The 18,725-nt window shown below is 34.1% G+C and overlaps 1 protein-coding gene across 1 annotated transcript in view; it reads left to right on the top strand.

Moving 5' to 3' along the window:
• The window catches only part of LOC107440816 (uncharacterized), a 33,880-nt gene extending 16,245 nt beyond the window's left edge, over window positions 1-17,635 (top strand). Inside the window, exons 5-8 of the mRNA XM_087165222.1 lie at window positions 6,532-6,661; window positions 11,792-11,983; window positions 14,695-14,824; window positions 16,846-17,635. Of these exons, the coding sequence (XP_087021348.1) occupies window positions 6,532-6,661; window positions 11,792-11,983; window positions 14,695-14,824; window positions 16,846-17,140 (747 nt within the window). The 3' untranslated portion in view covers window positions 17,141-17,635. The remainder of the gene's footprint in view (window positions 1-6,531; window positions 6,662-11,791; window positions 11,984-14,694; window positions 14,825-16,845) is intronic.
• Window positions 17,636-18,725: the final 1,090 nt, after the last annotated feature.

The following is an 18,725-nucleotide window of genomic DNA, read 5'->3' as shown; positions in this document are numbered from 1 at the left end:
AAATATTCCTTAGACCATTTTTTCCAAAAGCAGTCGAGTAAGTCATGCTGCTGCTTGTAGAATTTTCTTAGCTTTGTGTTGTTATTTGGGCTGGATGGAATGACCGTTAGTTTCCGTCCTATCAAGAAATGGCTTGGTGTTAAGGCTGTGGAACTGTCATCTTCGTATATCAATGGTCGGCTGTTCAGAGCGGCTTCTATTCCAATGAGGGCCGTGGACAGACCTTCCTCGTCAAGAAGTGCTCGTCCGAGTACCTTTCGTAAACATCGCTTGACAACTCCGATTAGGCGTTCCCACCAGCCTCCCCACCAAGCCGCTCGTGGGGCGATAAATTTCCAAGTTATGCCATTTTGGGCATAGTATTGCTGAGTTTTAGCTGATGACAGAACTTGCCATAGCAGAATCAAGTCCTTATTTGCTGCATGAAAAGTGGTAGCATTGTCGGTATAGATTGTGTGTGGGAGTCCTCTGCGGCCAACAAAACGTTGTAGTGCCAAAAGAAACTTGTCTGTGGTAAGATCCGACACAAGTTCGATGTGTAATGCACGTGTTGTTGCACAAGTAAATAGTGTTATGTAGGCTGTGTCTCTTGATTTCAAACATCGAATATTCACGGGTCCAGCAAAATCAATTCCTGTGGTAGTAAATGGAGCAGAAGGTACAACTCTTTCAGGAGGTAAAGGAGCTTCGATTTGTTTTCCGTATTTTGCTTTGGACAGCTTGCAAGGTAGGCATTTGTGAATAACTTGCTTTATAGCTTGACGTCCTCTTAAAATCCAGAAGGTTGAACGTAACTCGGACAGGATTATACGCACACCTAAGTGGTGGAGTCGTATGTGTGTATGCTGGATCAAAAGGTGGACAAAATAGTGTTTACCATCGAGCAATAAAGGGTGTCGAGTGTCAGATGAAATGTTTGAAAATTGCAGCCTTCCCCCAAGGCGTAAATAATTATCTTCAAGAAAGGGATTGAAACAGGAAATTTTGGATTTTTTCGGCAGGGGACGTTCAGCTTTTAAGGCATTTATTTCAGCTGAGAAACATTGATTCTGTACAGTTTGTATCCAATAGTTTTTAGCTTTCTCTATTTCATTACAATTCAGTTCATGAGCTATGCGTTGCTGAGTCTTACAGTTGTATACAAAACGTAGTATCCAGGCAGTCACACGAAGAAGTTTCGTATAAGAACTATAACGAGATATGTCTATGATGGGTTCTGTAGTTGCAACGTAGGAGGATTGAAATTTGGTTTTTCGTGATTCAGCTTCAACTAAAGGTTGTGTACGTGTAGACAAAACTTTGATAGGCCAAGTTTCTGGATCATGTTTTAGCCATTTCGGGCCGTGCCACCAAGATTCTAAAATCGATAACTGTGATGGAAAGGTACCACGAGTAAGATGATCCGCAGGGTTATCTGTACCGGGACAGTGGCGCCATTGTGCTGAAGTAGTGTTTTGAAGGATTTCTGTTGTTCTGTTGCAGACAAATGTTTTCCACTGGTTGGGATTTCCCTTTATCCAACTTAAAGCTACAGTAGAATCGCTCCATAGTATGGCAGTGTGGGAATTCATGTTCGTTTCCCTGCAAAAATACTGGAGTAGGCGTGCTCCTAGTAGTGCAGCTAACAATTCAAGTCTCGGAAGGGTGACCCTTTTGATTGGGGCTAGTTTATTTTGACTGCAAATGAGATGGATCTCTGTAGAAATATCATCTGCGTGACGCGCGTACAAGCAAGCACCATATGCACGTTCCGAAGCGTCGCAAAACACATGTATGGTAACGTCGGAATTTTCGGAAAAGCCAATCCATCTTGGGATGCATGTTTCATTCAGATAGTGTAATTCATTTATCCACTTGTGCCACTGCTGTGCTACAGATGGAGGTAATAGTTCATCCCACTGAATACCACTAAGCCATGTATCTTGAAACAATATCTTCACAACTACTGTAACTGGAGCAAACAAGCCTAGAGGATCGTAAAACTTTGACATCAACTTCAGTAGTAAGCGTTTTGTTACTGGTTCTTTACATTCTTGAACAATTTTTGTCTGCACATCAATTTGAAAAACATCCCTGTTAGTATCCCATTTAACGCCCAAGACTTGCGTAATATCCTTAAACGAGACGTTTTCTTGTTTCCACATATCTTTCAAAATCTTAGAATTTGTAGTCCATTTGTCTAATGGTAGGCTAATAAGTGATGTAAGTTTCTGCAGTTCTTGGTAAAGAATCAGAGCTTCAGTATCCGTAGACGTTCCGGTTACAAAATCATCCATATAGGTGTTATTCTCAATGTGTCTAGTTGCTGTAGGATATGCTTGTTTGTGTTTTGAAGCCAATTCGCGAAGAGAAGCTGCTAATAAAAATGGACTAGAGACGAGTCCAAATGGAAGACGTGTGAATCGATAGGTTACAATTTTATCTTCAGTGCGGAGTCTCCCATCAGGAGTATATGTAGTATTGTACCAAATAAATCGTGTTGCATCTCTGTCTTCTTCTGCTAGAATCAGCTGCAGAAATGCTTGTCGCCCATCACTAGTGATTGCTATTTTAGAAAGTCTAAATCTCAACAGTGTGGCTAAGATATCGGGAAGAAGATTTGGTCCTACTTCAAGAGCGTCGTTCAAAGATGGGTGACCTGGAGAATGTGAAGATGCATCAAAAACTATACGCCACTTAGTTTCTCCATTTGTGATTTTCTTTACTGCGTGATGGGGCAAGTAAAATAAACGTTCCTCATTAAGTGTTTCTGAGACAACTTCAACGTGTTTTTTATCAATGTAATCTTGCATGTGCTCAATATATTTTTCTTTGAATTCTGAATTTGCATGCAGTTTCCTTGTTAAATATTTAAATCGTTGAATTGCGACTTCATAATTGTTCGACGAAAGTTGAACTTCTGGTTTCCAAGGCAATTTTACAACTCTTCTACCATCGATGATTTCAAAAGATTGATGAAAGTTCGTTAAGAGTTCAGAGTTGTGAGGACTTATTTTTTCTTGTGTTGGTTGTATGCCAATGCTCTCTAAGTTCCAGAAATTTCGTACCACATTGTCTAATTCCTTAGTTGAAGTATCCACATCAACATTATGAACCGTTGAAATGAAGGAAACTGTTGCGTGTGATCGAGTTCCACTAAGTACCCAACCAAAACTTGATGGGACCAAGGCCAGAGAATCCGACAACCTGACTGGAGCTTCAGAATTCATAACAATCCAGTAGTAATCTGCACCGATTAAAATCTCAATTGGTAAGTTCGACAATGAATCATCTGGATCAGCAAGTTTCATTCGCTTGTTTTTAGCAAAAAGTGAAAGATCCGTTGATGAAGGTAGGTGTGATGCATATTTGTTGGAGCTTTCAAATGCAGTAACATTAACATTAGATTTGTCCCAGATACTTGATAACTGAAATTTGACTTGTCTTCGCATGTAGCCAACATTAGCTGGGGATTCAAAGGCTTGAATGTCCAAATGTCTGGTTGAAATTACTGGAAGTTTTAAAGTATCCACAAGATTAGAAGAAACGAAACTAGATTGACTTCCACCATCCAAAAGACAACGTGTCAGTTTTGTAATGCCAGTGGGCCCAGTTATGAAAACTCGTGCAGTTTGCAAATGAACGAAACTGGAAGGCGATACATCAATTTTGTTTGTAGATGTAGCGACAGGCTGCTCATTGGTTAGAGGTTTGCATATTGATGTATGGTGTTTTCTCTTGCATTTGGCACAGCGAAATTTTTCTCTTCGGGGGCAATTTTTTTTGGTATGTCCTCGGTTAGTGCACAAAAAACATCTATTACTAGTCTTCAATTTCTGTATGCGCGCGTCTATGTCCGTTACAACATTGCACTGTTGAGGCCAATGTCTGACAGTTTCACAGAAAGGACAAAAGGGTGACATTATTTTACTTTTGGTAACTGATTTAGAATTCACGCTAAAATTTTCTAAGGAGGATTTAATAGGATAGTCTGGAGCAAGTGAACCTTTAATATTACTTGCAGTAATTGATCCCTCGACCTCTTCTGATAAAAATTTCATTAATTTTGAAATATCGCTTTCACCAAAATTTTCACGTTTGGCATGTACAATCCAATTACGACAGATTTCATGAGGAAAAGCACGAAGTATTTTAGGAGCCAAAATTCTTCCGTATGATTGAGTTTTTTCTCCTAAAGCATCTAAAGCCTGTATTCTTCGATTACAATCAATATATAACTCATTTATTGCTGCTGAAGAGTGATTTTTGACAGGTTTTAGGTTTTCTAAATAATCGAGATGAGCCTGTATTATTTTATCTTTATCGCCATATTTCGATTTCAAAATATTCTTTGTTGTTGCATATGTTTCTGCAGTTATATTAATTCCATCAACTATTCGTTTTGCTTCTCCATCTAAATATCCCCGCAAAAAAACATGCTTGTCAATCAGCGATAAACTTTCGTTTTTGTCGATACAGTTTTCAAAACGCTCCCAAAAACTATGGAATTCTTCAATTTCGCCGTAAAACGTATTTATTTTTATTGTAGGCAACTTTACTGTAACATTTGAAGGCGAAGACGAAAAATTATTTATATTGGCAGCTGTTGGCGATGTTTCAGAAATTGAATTCGTGTTCCGATTCGCTGTTCTTTTGAAATTAAATATCGCCAAATGAGCATATTCTGTGTATCTTTCGCATTCTATTATGTCTTCCTGATATTCTTCATCATTTAAAAAATTATGTATTTCATCGTCTGCCAAGGTTAATTCTTTAATTTTATCTTGTAAACGTTCAATATTGTATTCCTTTTCAGTTTGTGTACTAGCAGCATCGTTCAATTTCGTCGTTAGTTTCGTAATGGCGGTACGTAGCGTTGTTCGTTTGCGTTTAAATATTACAAGTTTTTCACTACCGGTAGCCATTCCAATTCAGATTTTTGACGAAAGTAATTATAAAAGGTTCAGTATGACTTACCGAGTTATTTCGGCACCAAATGTTGGATTTTGTTGAGAGCAAATCAGACTGAAAGTAACGTAGAACAAACTGAAAACTTAACTTTTATTTACATCCAAAAAGAATATAAAAACAATAAGATGTTGCCAGCACAGGAAACTCAAACTATCTAACTAATCTCGAACTCAAACCTCAACAAAAGCAACTACTATATCCCGAAGTTTTGTTTGGCTTTATTATTAATATACAACTGGCTAGTTATGGCAGTCAAAGTAAGTGAAACATTCAGTTTTGAGCGTTTTTCTGCCCTGAAAATCTTGGTTAAACAACAATATCCTAATATATTTTTATTTAACGAATATTAAGGTTCACCGTTCAGGACAACACTAGGACTCAGCATTTTACTGGGTTAATGATGCTTTTAATAGGTATAACAATTGAAATATTCAAAAATTGTAAATTTTGTATATTTTTATTTAGCTTATCTCAAAACAGCATAGTAACTCAAAAAAATAAATATAAATAAGTAAGCCATTCATGTAGATATATATATTTAATAACAAGAGAAAAAGAAAAATCAATTTTCCCAAGAATCCATTTCCAAGAAGAAATAAAATTACCAAAGTTGCATGTACTAAATCGAAATCAATTACCAAAAATGCATATAATGAAGGCTAAATAAGAGTTTGTCACTAGGTAGAATTTATTTTTTTAATTTTCAAGTGTTTTGCAATGTACTGGTCTTAGGAATTTGATTTAAAAACTCATTTTATGCCCCGCATTGTGTGAAAGTTGTGATAATTAAAGTGTTATATTTTTAACTGTCAGAAAAAATTAGCTTACTTAACAGGTTAACGCCCAGCGTCATATATTTTGGACAGCTCCTTTTTTCAAAGACATTCATTGTGGTGGGAAACTTTTTTCAGTATTTTCATTCATCTGGGTGAATTAAGAGATTCTCAGATATCACAATGATTTAGTTATTTCTGATTAGATGTTGAATTATAAGGAGCATGTACTTTTTGATCTATCAAAGACTTTTTGAATGCCCTAAAAGTAGGAAAACCAATTAATTTCGATAATATATTATACCACCTTTTCCATAAAACCACTTCCATACCTGCCAACTTTTAATCCTTTCCATTATAATTTTTCACAGTGGTATTAAAATGGAATTAAAACTCAATTTTTAGCAAACAAATACGTTATATTTGAGAAAACTTACGTTGAAAACCATGATAGTAACGCATATTGATATATGTGCTTAATTTTTGTAAGAATAGTGGTGATCAAAATCATTTAAAAATTAAAATTATAAAAGAAAAAATAGTATATATTTACTACCACTTTAAATATGAAAATAAAATCTTCCGGAAAATCCGAATGAGTTGGCAGGCATGCACTTCTTGTGTCATTTCAATATATAAAGTCGGGACGAAACGGGTTAATTGATGTTTTCATACTGCAACCATAACTTTTACTATAAATATTGCGGAGAACTCTGTGAACTGACAACTGTTCTCAATTTTAATAAATAACACACTTTTTTAATACAGCAATACTTTTAAAATTGTCAAGAATTTGAACTATTTTCAGATTTTAGATGTAAACGAGGTACGATGCAGCTTTGAAGAAGACATTGAGAATATGAGAGGAAGAGTAATAATTACTCTGAGTGAATTCGAGCTTTGCCCTAAACCACAGATATATATCTTAATGGGAGCGGGTAAGTACTATTATTTATCGAATCCTTTCAAACCCTGAGACTCCGAAAGGAGTTAAGCTAGTCATTTAAAAAAGAAGTTTTTTCTCTGTTATTATTTTAACTGTAAAGATTGCTTATAAGTCTTCAAAACCCTGACACCCAAAAAATGAGGTCCTCTCAGTAACAGAAAGTTCATAAATTTAAAACTGCATGTTCTTGATTTATTAAAAGTATTCTCAGTTCCTTGATTTATTAAAAACTAATTTTATATCAGTTCAAAGTGATGAAAACCAATTTAGATGACTCTAAAAGAATTCTTTTAACGTTAATAACACAAAAGCAAAGATACCTATCAAAAATATAAATAACAGGCTACTTCATACAAATAAATTACCTTTCAAAAAGTGTTGATTCCAGAATTATTGTATTGGCATTGTTTTGTCACAAAATTTAATAGATAAGTTAAAATACCGCATGCTTTATACCTCAAACAGTGATTGGGTGTGCAGTCTGATATTTTACATGGGTCGAAAAGATGCAATGAAATAAAGTAAATATTCAATACCAGTTTATTTAGGAAAATTAAATATGAAGAATTAACCCCTTCCCAGTGTCGTCCGAATTCAGTTCGGACAATTACTACGTCCAGTATTTGTGATGCATAAACTGATTACGGGCAGGAGAATAATTAACGTTTCTATTTTGTGAAGCCCGAGCAGTGTTCGTTTCAACTTTAGAATACTTAATTCACTGTTTTAGAAATAGATGGCATTAGTGGTCCTAATGTTTCACCGATTACGACTTCAGTCGAGGGTGGGAAATGTGGGTGAGTGTTTTGGGATTTATCATACTGTAACACAGTGTTCCCCAACCTTTTTATCACCGCGGACCTGTCAACGTTTGATAATTTTACCACGGCCCACTGAGGGGGGGGCACTGATTGTTTATATTTTAAATTATTTTGATTTTATAATTTTAATTTAATTGTATTTAAACATACCTTTAAAATAAAATACAGTTACACCAAAAAATAAAGTAATTTAGCATTTTAACTTACTTGATCGTTACATCAATGAGAACCCTGAGCTTGTTTCTTTGCAATAAGACGGCTCCATCTGGGGGTAATCGGAGACAATGACACCCGAAGTGTGTTGCTTATCTCCAGTTTATTCCGTTGCTTTGTTTTGGTTGCTGTTACTGCAGAAAATCCCGCTTCACACAGATAGGTTGTCGGAAATGGCAATAGGGATTTAAGTGCTGTGGTGGCAATCTCAGGGTATTCTGCCAAGACTTTAATCCAGAACACCGGCAGAGTTATTGTTTCGAACATAGTTTTAAGACCGCCGTCATTTGCAATCTCCAACAGTTGATCTTCTTCTTGCATTGACAAGCTAGATTCACCCGATTTGTTGGCAAATGGGTCGCGGATCCATTCCTTACCAGTTCGTGGGTCTTTTGTGGTTGGGAAGTAGCGCTCGAACTCTTTTAAAAGCAAAGACAGGTGATCGTGAACCAACTGGGAGAATGAATCTTCAGGCTCTGTTTCGCCTAAAATACCCGCTAATGTCTGAAACATGTCGAAAATGCCTCTGTTCACGGGTCGTCCCCATAACTCCAGTTTGGCTTTAAAGGCAAATACTTTGTCAGCCAACTTGAAAACAGTTGTCATTTTCCCCTGAAGGCACAGATTGAGTTCATTCAGCAGGTTGAATATGTCACACAGGTAAGCCAGTTTGGTGACCCATACCTTGTCACTGAAATGTACTGCCAGCGGTGACTTCTTTTCTAAGAGAAATCTTTGCAATGGCTCTCGCAATTCAAATACTCTCAGTAGCGATTTTCCTTTGGATAACCATCTTATTTCTGTGTATAACAGAAGGCATCTGTACTCTGCGTCCATCTCCTCACAAAGCTGCTCAAATAGGCGCGAGTTAAGGACGTGTACTTTGATGTAGTTAATAACTTTAACGACATCAATTAATACGCTGTTAAATTCTGGTGACATTTTTCGGCTTGCTAGCACTTCCCTGTGAATAAGACAGTGTGTAGCTTCACTCTCAGGTGCAACTTCCTTAATCCTAGCAGTTAAACCAGATAGACGTCCGATCATCGCAGTAGCTCCATCTGTGCATATTCCTACACAAAAGGACCATTTTAGTTGTCTTGATATATAACCATCCAGTGACTTGAACAGTTCTGCTCCTGTGGTGTTGGTTGGCAAAGATAGTGCACATAACAAATCCTCATACACATCTTCCTGATATAGATATCGCACATAAACAAGTAGTATTGCCTTGCTGTCAATATCTGTTGATTCGTCAACCTGGAGTGCGTACCACGGTGATGCATTAATCCTCTCCAATAATTGTTTCTCAATGTCTTCGGCTATTTCCTCAATGCGCCTAGTCACACTGCTAGCCGACAAAGGCACATGTGCTATCTTTTCCACAGCAGCTTCTCCTAGTATTTCACGGCAAATGTCTTTAGTGGCGGGCAAGATTAATTCTTCACCAATATTGAATGGCTTTTTAGCTTTAGCAATGCGATTAGCCACCAAATATGATGCTCTTAGTGCACTCTCCTTTATTGATGTGGTGGCCATCGTAAATTTTTCTGTCCTTCGTGTTCCCGTTTTTTTCTTTCAAAATACTCCAGGGACTTGTCTTTTAATCCAGAGTGCTTGGCGTTCAAGTGGCGAAGCAGTTTTGAAGGTTTCATTGCGTCATTAGAGAGTTGATCGCCGCAAACTATGCAGAGTGGTTTTGGTTTGTGTGAATCGCCTGTCCCGACAAAACCATACTTCAAGTAGGACTCATGGTATTGTCTGTTAAAAGTTGCATGTTTCTTTGATGTTGAAGGCTCTTCGGTCTCTTCACTGAGCCTTTTCTTTTTTCCAAGGAAACTTTCTAAGGACGTCTGTTTTGTATTCATTTTTGCTAACTTGTGAGTTAAATTTGTGCAGACACAATACACGCGTACACCAAGCACTGTTAAACCTGAGAAAGTACCGGTGAACAGAGAGAGGAGTGATAGACACTTTCTTTTTACAAAAAACAAACAAAACCGCATAAAGCACACAAAACAGTAGAGAGGAATCATGGTCACGTGGTCCTTGGGCGACTAAATGGCAGACTAGCCAGCTTCTCTTTTATAGTCTTACTATACACTCTCGCTGTGTGAGGCGTCAGAATCTTTATTAGTTCCAATGCAAATGTCGCGTAGCGCTTTCGTTTTTTATTTATGATATTTACAGTTACGATGATTGTTTTTTTTTTTTTTACTAAAACTAATTAAATGAGAAAATAGTTGCAGAAGATTTCTTTTTTTTTTACTTTTTAAAACATTAAAAAATTTATGTTATTACCTTCGGGGGCATCTTTTTTTTAAATAAATAAAAGTTTAATGGAACACAGATATTTTTAATTTGGGGTATAAACCTAGGAATTTTAATTCAGTTTCAATGAAATGGGCGGCCCGGTACCATTTGATCCACGGACCGGTACCGGTCCGCGGACCGGGGGTTGGGGACCACTGCTGTAACAGATTTGTAAAACTTATGTATTGAGAATCATATAGTTGTGTTTTTATATTATCTTATACTAGTTATACTATATTTAGCTTTAAAATTTTGTTTAATTTGCCCTAATTGCTTAAGATGTGTGTGTAATGCATTATTTTTTTTATGTGTATGCAAAAATTATCAATACAATAGCTATTGCATTTAAAATGTTATTTTTGTAATAAAAAAATATTTTCTAACTTTTACAATAATATAAAGAACATAATTAAACAGTCATATATTTTTTCCATTTTTCTGAAATATATGTCACTGTTGCGGGGTTAAAACATCCCCTCCTACATCAGAAATCCCCCACACGGTTTCTTATAAGTAGTCTGCGCAGATTAGTTAAAAAGCGAACCAGATGTGCGCATGAACCCAAATTCTATTTTAAAAGTACTTGAGAGAAATTTATCATATATATTTGAGAATTGAATCTGTAGTTATTGACAAGTAAATAAAACAAACCGATTATATTCATAAATTAAACAAATTTCTAGACATATATTTGCTGCCACTTTCTAATTTTTAATAGATTTCATATTAAATGGTTCTTTCACTTATTGGTTAGCCTTCATAATGCTCTGATCGGACTACCTACAAAAACCGTGTGGAGGCTTTCAGTTATAGGAGGCGTTGGTTAAACGCATATTTATAATATTCCCTTTCCCTCTTCGGCAGCTGAGTTATCACCTCCTACATCAAAAAGTCTCCACACGTTTTTTTTATGCGTTGACTATCTAAAAAGTGAACCAGTTGTGCGCATAATCCCAAATTCAATTTTAAAGGTAATTCAGAGAAATTTAAATTAAATATATCTGAGAATTGAATCCGTGGTGGTTAACAAGCTAAAGAGGCAAACTAATCATATTCATAAATTTAAAAAAAAATTAGACATATATTTACTACCACTTTTTTATTTTTAATAGATTTTGTATTATATAGCTCTTTCGCAAACTAGATTAAAGTGATTGTGGCCGTATAAAACTATACATAGGAAACCGTGTGGGGGTTTTGAAAGTGAGTGATTGAGAAGAGATATGTTTTATTGACTACTGTACAAAACTACAATTATTGGCTTGAAGCTTTAACAGATTTTATAAAACGTTTAAAATCGAAGCAAAGCTCGTTTGCGTTCCATGTTATGACATTAAAATACGTAGTTGTATTTGTTTTGATCATAGATTTATCTTTTTTGAAAAAAAAATTACTAAGGGGCCGTTCAAAAAGTACGTACACAAAAATGGAGAACTTTTAAACCCCTCCCCCCCTTCGTACATTACCGTACATAAGGTCTTACTCCCCCCCCCCCTTAGAGTACGTACATTTTATTAGTCTACCCCCCTTTTTCATAAAAATTAAAATAATTATGTTTTAAATAAAATTAAATATTTACTTAAGGAGGGTGTAGGATAAAGTCAAATTTAAATTTGGTGTATGTTTATAAAGTACGTACTTTGTATAATACCTCCCCCCTCCCCATCGTACAAAACCGTACATAATAGCAAATCCCCTCCCCCCCCTTCGGGATGTACGTACTTTTTGAACGGCCCCTAACCACCTTTACCGACTTTCCCCTTCAATCATTCCAGTGATTCTAATAATAACAGTGATCTTCATTTTGCTGTGTTTCCGATATCGATATCATGTAAGAGTGTGGCTCTATTCAAGAGGATTGAAATGTTTGAAAAAAAGAGGCGAAAGAGATGTTGGAAAACTGTTTGATGCTTATATTTCTTTGTCCGATGTAGACGCCTCAGAGGTTCGAAAACACTTTCTACCAGGCAAGTTTAAAAATGTCTACACATTTTAAAACATTTATTTTACATTTTCTTAAAGGAAAACAATTAATAATAATTTGGTAGTAAAAAGGTTCACATAGTAAACCAATATGCAAATATGAGGCTTTGCATGGCACATTTTACTCATTAACAGGTTGAACGCCACGTTAATTTTACATGACTTGCCCTTCTGGCAACGGTAAATAAATACAAACTAAATTTGCAAATATTAGACGGATTTTAACATATCTGACCAAAGTGGTGTATTATTATTAGGAATTGTTTAAAAATAGTGGAGGATAAAAATCTACTAAATTGAATTTATTAAACCAAGAATCACAATAATTAAGTGAATTTTGAATACATTTATGTTATTCGCTGTCAGCCAGCTGTTTTTCGCTGCCTATGTGAAAGGTCAGTTTCAGCAAGCGGCGGCAGACGCAACCTAAATGGAATTTCAGTGTCAGCAACAGGTGGTTGACGCGGACTAAATGTAATTTCAGTGTCAGCCACCGATGGTTGACGCGGCCTAATTGGAAAGTACAGTGTCAGCCACCGATGGCTAACGCGGCGCTCAACGTCTTAACTTAGTCGAATCTCAGGTAGTTCAGTATAATCCTTGTATTAAGATCTCTGAATTGATCTGAATAAGAAAGCTTGGTTCCATGAGGCCGCTGCCCGGCTTTTATGCAACCCATCTCAATTCTTGATAGATGCAGAGACGTAAACTAGCTCAGTTTTGTAAAACAAAATTCTATTGGTAACGAAATTTGAGTTCTTTTTAGTTTAGTGTTTTTCATTTTAAGTAATTTTTCGACTACTACGTATCGAGAATTCAAAATATTATGTCAAATGATATTTAATTGTAATTATCTCGCGGTGACACTTTTAAAGTGTAATCAGCGTATTTAACCTTATATAATAATTATAATATAATAATTAACGAAGGTTAAATACGCTGATTACGATTATATACGATACGATACGATTTATATAATAATTATAATATAATAATTAACCTTATATAATTAATTGTAATCAGCGTATTTAACCTTTTAATAGTCCTACCTTTATTTAGCTAAAAATTTGTTAAAAATTGTGCAGAAAATGAAGCAGTTGGCATCCCTGTAGATGTAGAGATAAGAATGCAAATAAAGTAAAAGAAAATCTTGATGACAGTTGAATGTTGAATTATGATAAGTTGTTATAAATGTGTTCATAATGAGGTAATAAATAGTGTGGCAAACTCGATACTCCGTAAATCAATATAATCCGATAATTATAGCAACAAAAAAGAAATGGTGTTTCTTCTGAATAACTATTAAACAAGTTACTTTTTGACAAAAAGCTTTCTTATGTTAATATAAATGATATTTGAAAACTTTCCCCTTGATTGTAATTCAATTGTCACTTCATTGATATTTGAGAAAAATTGTCTTCGGAACGAATAAAAGATGACAGATAGGAAACGTTACTCTAGCTTCACTACCATTTGCAAAAATGTTTTACATATGGGCCAAATGTCGGCAGTTACGAGTATTCATAATAATTGAGTGAGTAGGGGAGAGTGGGGTCAATTGTAACATTTTTTACTTAACTATTTTTAACTAACAAAAAATCCCATATATTATTAGTATTAATTGACATACGAGTAAAGTAGACTATCCTCTACTAGAAAAAAAAAATAAATACCTGATTTTAAATGTTATTATATTAGTTATTAACAATTTTTGACAGTCGTGCACTTGTTACAATTGTCCCCACTTACGGGGTCAATTGTAACAGTTCATAAATTCAACTAAAACATAGTTAATTATACATATTATCATAGTTGTGATATATTTTTTTATTGATCAAAATAGTAGTGATATTTTAGGAGTAAAAATAATAATGAGCAGAGACCTAAAGGGCTAAACTTTTAACTTTAAGGGGTTAAAAATTTAATTTATGCTGTGAAAGGTGACAAATAAAATAATGCACATGCAACATAATATAAATGATATAGGAAAATATTGGTGGTTCTTAAAGAGTTAAGTAATGGTTTGTAAACATAAGATTATTTATTTTCAGCTGTTACATTCGTCCCTTTACTTATTGTTACAATTGTCCCCAAGACGCCATTTCAGCTTCATTTGTTAAAAACAATGCTAGTTAATTAGCAAAACTAATCTTTTTTTTATTGAAATGTTAATTAAGGTGTCCACTTACATATTCGGTTACTAATTTTTATTTGTTTAAACAAAATTACTTTGTTACAATATAATATTCTAATACCAAAAAAAGTACTTTCGGGGCGTGAAAATATCTTTTGTGATGTAACTCTTTCAAAAGTACATAAAAATGGTTGCCATCAGGGGTGTACATGTAGATTTATTAAATACACCTTGTGCGCCACCTAGGAACCAAATCTAGAACCCGATACTCGAAATTTTTGCTCTGTTACAATCGTACCCTGTTACAATTGACCCCACTCTCCCCTACTCTAATAAAGGAGCACTCATAATACTCATACTTTTAGAAAAGATTAGGCTTGGTTAGCTTTTCATACTTCCTAACTAATAGCTTAGTAGGCTTGGTTAGGATTTCATTTTAGTCATTTATATTTATTTATTTTGCTTTAAAGCTAGCCCAAGAGTATGAAATATAATTTCTGAGCCAGAAAGTAACCGTAATTTGTGAAACTTTATCATTGTTTCATTTGTATTTTCCTTTAGTACTGGAACTGAAGCACCCGTTCTATAAATTATTTGTACCCCAGAGAGATATTAAAACTGGAAATTTCGAAATAAACAATCTGATGAGACGAATGGTGGATTGCAAATGTACAGTCGTTTTGCTCACTAAGTAAGTGTAGCATCCCATTTTATTCCCTTTACTATTTTTTGCCTAATTTTATTCGAAGAATATCAAGATAAACACTCTAACGTGACAAGTAGTGAATAGTAAGCGAACAGTCATTTTACTCACTAAGTGTACCAGTTTCTTTCGGTTTTATTTCTTTAACTATATTTAATTGAATTCAAATATCATAAACTGCGAATTTATTAGTAGTATAATTTTACTGGCATCGATCTACTTAACTGCATCGGAAGTTATTAATGACACACACACCTGTTTGAAAAATATCAATTATTTTAAGACAAAATTTCCAACCTAAATGTAGCAGCTAATTTGAGACGGAGGGAGTATAATACTTGGTCTATCAGAAAATTTTGTCAGCGAAAGTGCTCGTCTTTTTTTCAGTTATGCAAAAGGTTCTTTTATAAAGGAAGGTGATAGGATATTTACCTTTCAATACAATGGTAATGTTCCAGTTTAAAGATACATAGAATATATGGCGCTTAAAAGCATGTGCATACGCATTGAAAATCATAACACTAGGATCTGACAGAAATAAACGGTACATCTAATGTACATTTAAGGGTAAAAATCCCACTACTTTTCTTTTCTTTTATAAAAACATCCTTTTTATTCTATATTAAGGCGCACTAATTGTGAGAAACCGTGTGGTCATGTTGTAAACAAACATCTCATCTTGACTGATCGCATCCTATACGTTAAGAACAAGCAAATGCTGCCGTAATTAAATTACAGAATGTTCTCAATCAAGAACACTAACAACTAAAATTGATAATACTATTATACACACTTCATGGTAAGTGCAAAAATCACATAAGCTGCCTGGAGTAATGTCACAGACTGCTAACTGAACAAGCTTTCTAAGCAACAAAAACATTATTTTGAAGTTAATTACCAAGTCCGGGAGGTTTCAAAAGATTATTGATATGCCTGACCTAAAAATTGATTTATTTCATCAGTATTTCATGAAGCTTAGCAAAAACTCCTTGGAGCTCTTGACCTAACTATTGGAAACATGTTTTCCTGATTGCGGCTACTATTTTGGGTGTCTGAAATCCGAATTAGACGAAAAAAAGGTATGTTAATTCAGAGAAAGTACGTTTTTATGTCTGATTTCGTAACTTGAAATATCGTATGTACTTATTGATAAGCATATTTAGGGTCATCCTCTCGAACCATTAAAATTCATCCTAGAACGTGAAGATCCCATCATTAGCTCAAAAGTTATTCAGGCGTTGTTTCTCCGCATTTTATGCCTCCTTTTTAGAGTAAAGCAAAAGGCTCTTTTATGAAAGAAATTCGTATAGGATATTTTTCCGTTAACTCAATGGTAATTTACTAGCCTTATACAGATTCATAAGAACAAATATATAAATTCAAATTTGTAACAAATTTACACAGAACTAAGCAGTATATCTGGTTTACACAAGGGTAAATGCCCACAACCATTTCTTCTGAAAATGAAGTAGTAGGGCTACCACGTTTCCTTTTTTGAAAAAAATAGAACCGTTAATATACAAAGACGTTAGTACCTTACCTTAGGTTGAATGTAAAGTAATTGAATGAGATATTTCTGTCAACTATTTCACCAAGATGTTTTTAGTATAAAAGTCTCTTATTGAGACTGAGTATTAATAGGTTGAGAATCGGGTTGTGTTACATGTTTGACATTTTTATTTTTGCTCAAATGAAAAGAATATTGTCTTTTTTAGCATAACTATTTATATTTTAGTTACAACTATTTATATCTTATTTTTTTAAAAAATTCTTTTAATTCGAAGGGGGATGAAACTATAGGTTCTTAGGTATTTTAAGTAAAACTCATAAATTTATGTAGGACAATGCTTTTTTTCCCGAAAAAGAGCCATGACTTCGTAACTTATTCACTGTTAAATACCTTTATAACTTTTATTAATTTTATGCTGATTAAAACAAATTAAATCTGGATTTTATTTGTTCATAAATGACTATATCATGTGAATTTTTTGTACACTGCCTGAAAACAGGGACTACTTGGAAAACGAATTTTGCATGGGGATATTTAGAATGGCATTTGCGAATTCATTGGAGGATAAATTGCATCAGATCATCCTTGTGAAGTTTGGACCCCTTCCACCCCTGAAAGAGATGGACCAGAGTCTGAAGACAGTGATGGAATCATCGAGATGTCTCAAGTTCGGAGATAAGTTATTCTGGGATATGCTTCGATACGAAATGTCTGAAAAACGTCCTGATACTGCCATTGATTACGAACTGCAAGAAGATAGCTCTGATGATGTTCCTTTAATACAAGAGTTCTGAGTACATATTATATCTAGAAATAAAGTGTACATATATTTTAATTTTGATTTCCTACAACCAAAACAAATGTCCAAGAATCTGTAAAAATTTAAATTTGTTTATTTTATTTCAAGAAAACATCGTAACATAGTGTCAGTAAAAATTAGGCTTCAACACTTAATGCATTCTGAGTTTTTGTATGTGACTTTTCCGACCCAGTTATGAATTTAAATATAGTTATAGTTTAAATTTATTCATTGACTTTATTCATAATGATTATTTATTTCATTCAACTTTTAAAAAAACTGTATTCTTCCATTATTTTCATTAATATATGAAAGAAGCATAAAAATAATATAAATAAATTTTCAGCGTGATATAATGTATTGTATGTTGATCAAAAGATTGCAGAAACACATCCAGAAACCAATATGTGTTTGTTTAAATATGAGTTGTTTTGCTACTTGCAGCACTGATGATTTGCCTCTAATAAAAGAGTTCTGAATAGATATGTAAAAAAAAGTTAGAAATAAAAAAATATATATAAATAAATTTTCCTTTTATGAAGTTTTATTATTATTTTCTACAAACAAATTAAAAGTCCAAGAATTTGTAAAACTATATTTTCCTCATTTAACTTGAAGAAAGCATGGTAACATGAAATGAGAAAAAAATACGCTACTTTTTAATACATTTTGAGTAACTTTCTCGACAGAGTTATGAATTATTAATGTATTCATAGTTTTAATTTATATTCATTAACTATATTCGTGATACTTATTTCAATTATTTCAGTTTATCGAAAAAATTGCTACGCATCTAATATTATGATTAACATATGAGCCAAACATAAAAATAAAAATAATAAATTTTCAGCATGTCATCTTCATCAAAAGACTAGAAAAACGCCCAGAAATACAATATGTAACGTTTAAACATAATAACTTAATTGTAATATTAAATATAGATAATTCCGTTTCAAAATTCTTCCAAAAAGTTGAGTTTATTCTGATGCTTGACCAAAAAGTCCCCTTTTCTTCTGACTTGGGTAGAAAAACGGACGACGGTATTTAATAGATGAACGGACAACGGGGAAATTGAATTGAACGGGCAATGGAGTTGAAGAACTGATCATCCCTTAATTAGATCAACAGTTTAAAGACGACATTGAATAAATGAGGACATTTAGTTCAAAACACAACTTTAATTTTAAAGTATAGCTATTGGATTATTTTCTATTAAAAATATAGATATTTATATTATTAAATAAATAGTTGAAGATGAATGTCTCGTTTCTTATTGATAAACTCCATGATTTAAATAGTTTAGTGACCAGTCTTGCTCTTTTTGAAAAATAATTCATACCAGGCTTTTGTGTTTTACTCGGTTTCTTTTCCCACTACAGGACGTTTACAGTTTCATACTTCACTTTCTAGATAAGAAAAAAGTTTGGCAAAAATAATTCAAACTCACATTGTAATATGTAAAAAGGGAAGTTTTTACGGTATTACAATTTAATGCGAGCAAGTGACCATTAATTTAGTTGGTTGGTTTCGTATGCCTGTTTAGGCAGAGGGGTGCGATTGTTCTTGTTTTCCAGTGGCGC

This window comes from Parasteatoda tepidariorum, chromosome 5 (genome assembly GCF_982258835.1).
Source record: "Parasteatoda tepidariorum strain Cologne lab strain chromosome 5, Ptep-v5.0, whole genome shotgun sequence".
Taxonomy (NCBI): Eukaryota; Metazoa; Arthropoda; class Arachnida; order Araneae; family Theridiidae; genus Parasteatoda; species Parasteatoda tepidariorum.
Note: the sequence above shows the minus strand (reverse complement) of the source record. Positions and strands in the feature narration are given on the sequence as shown.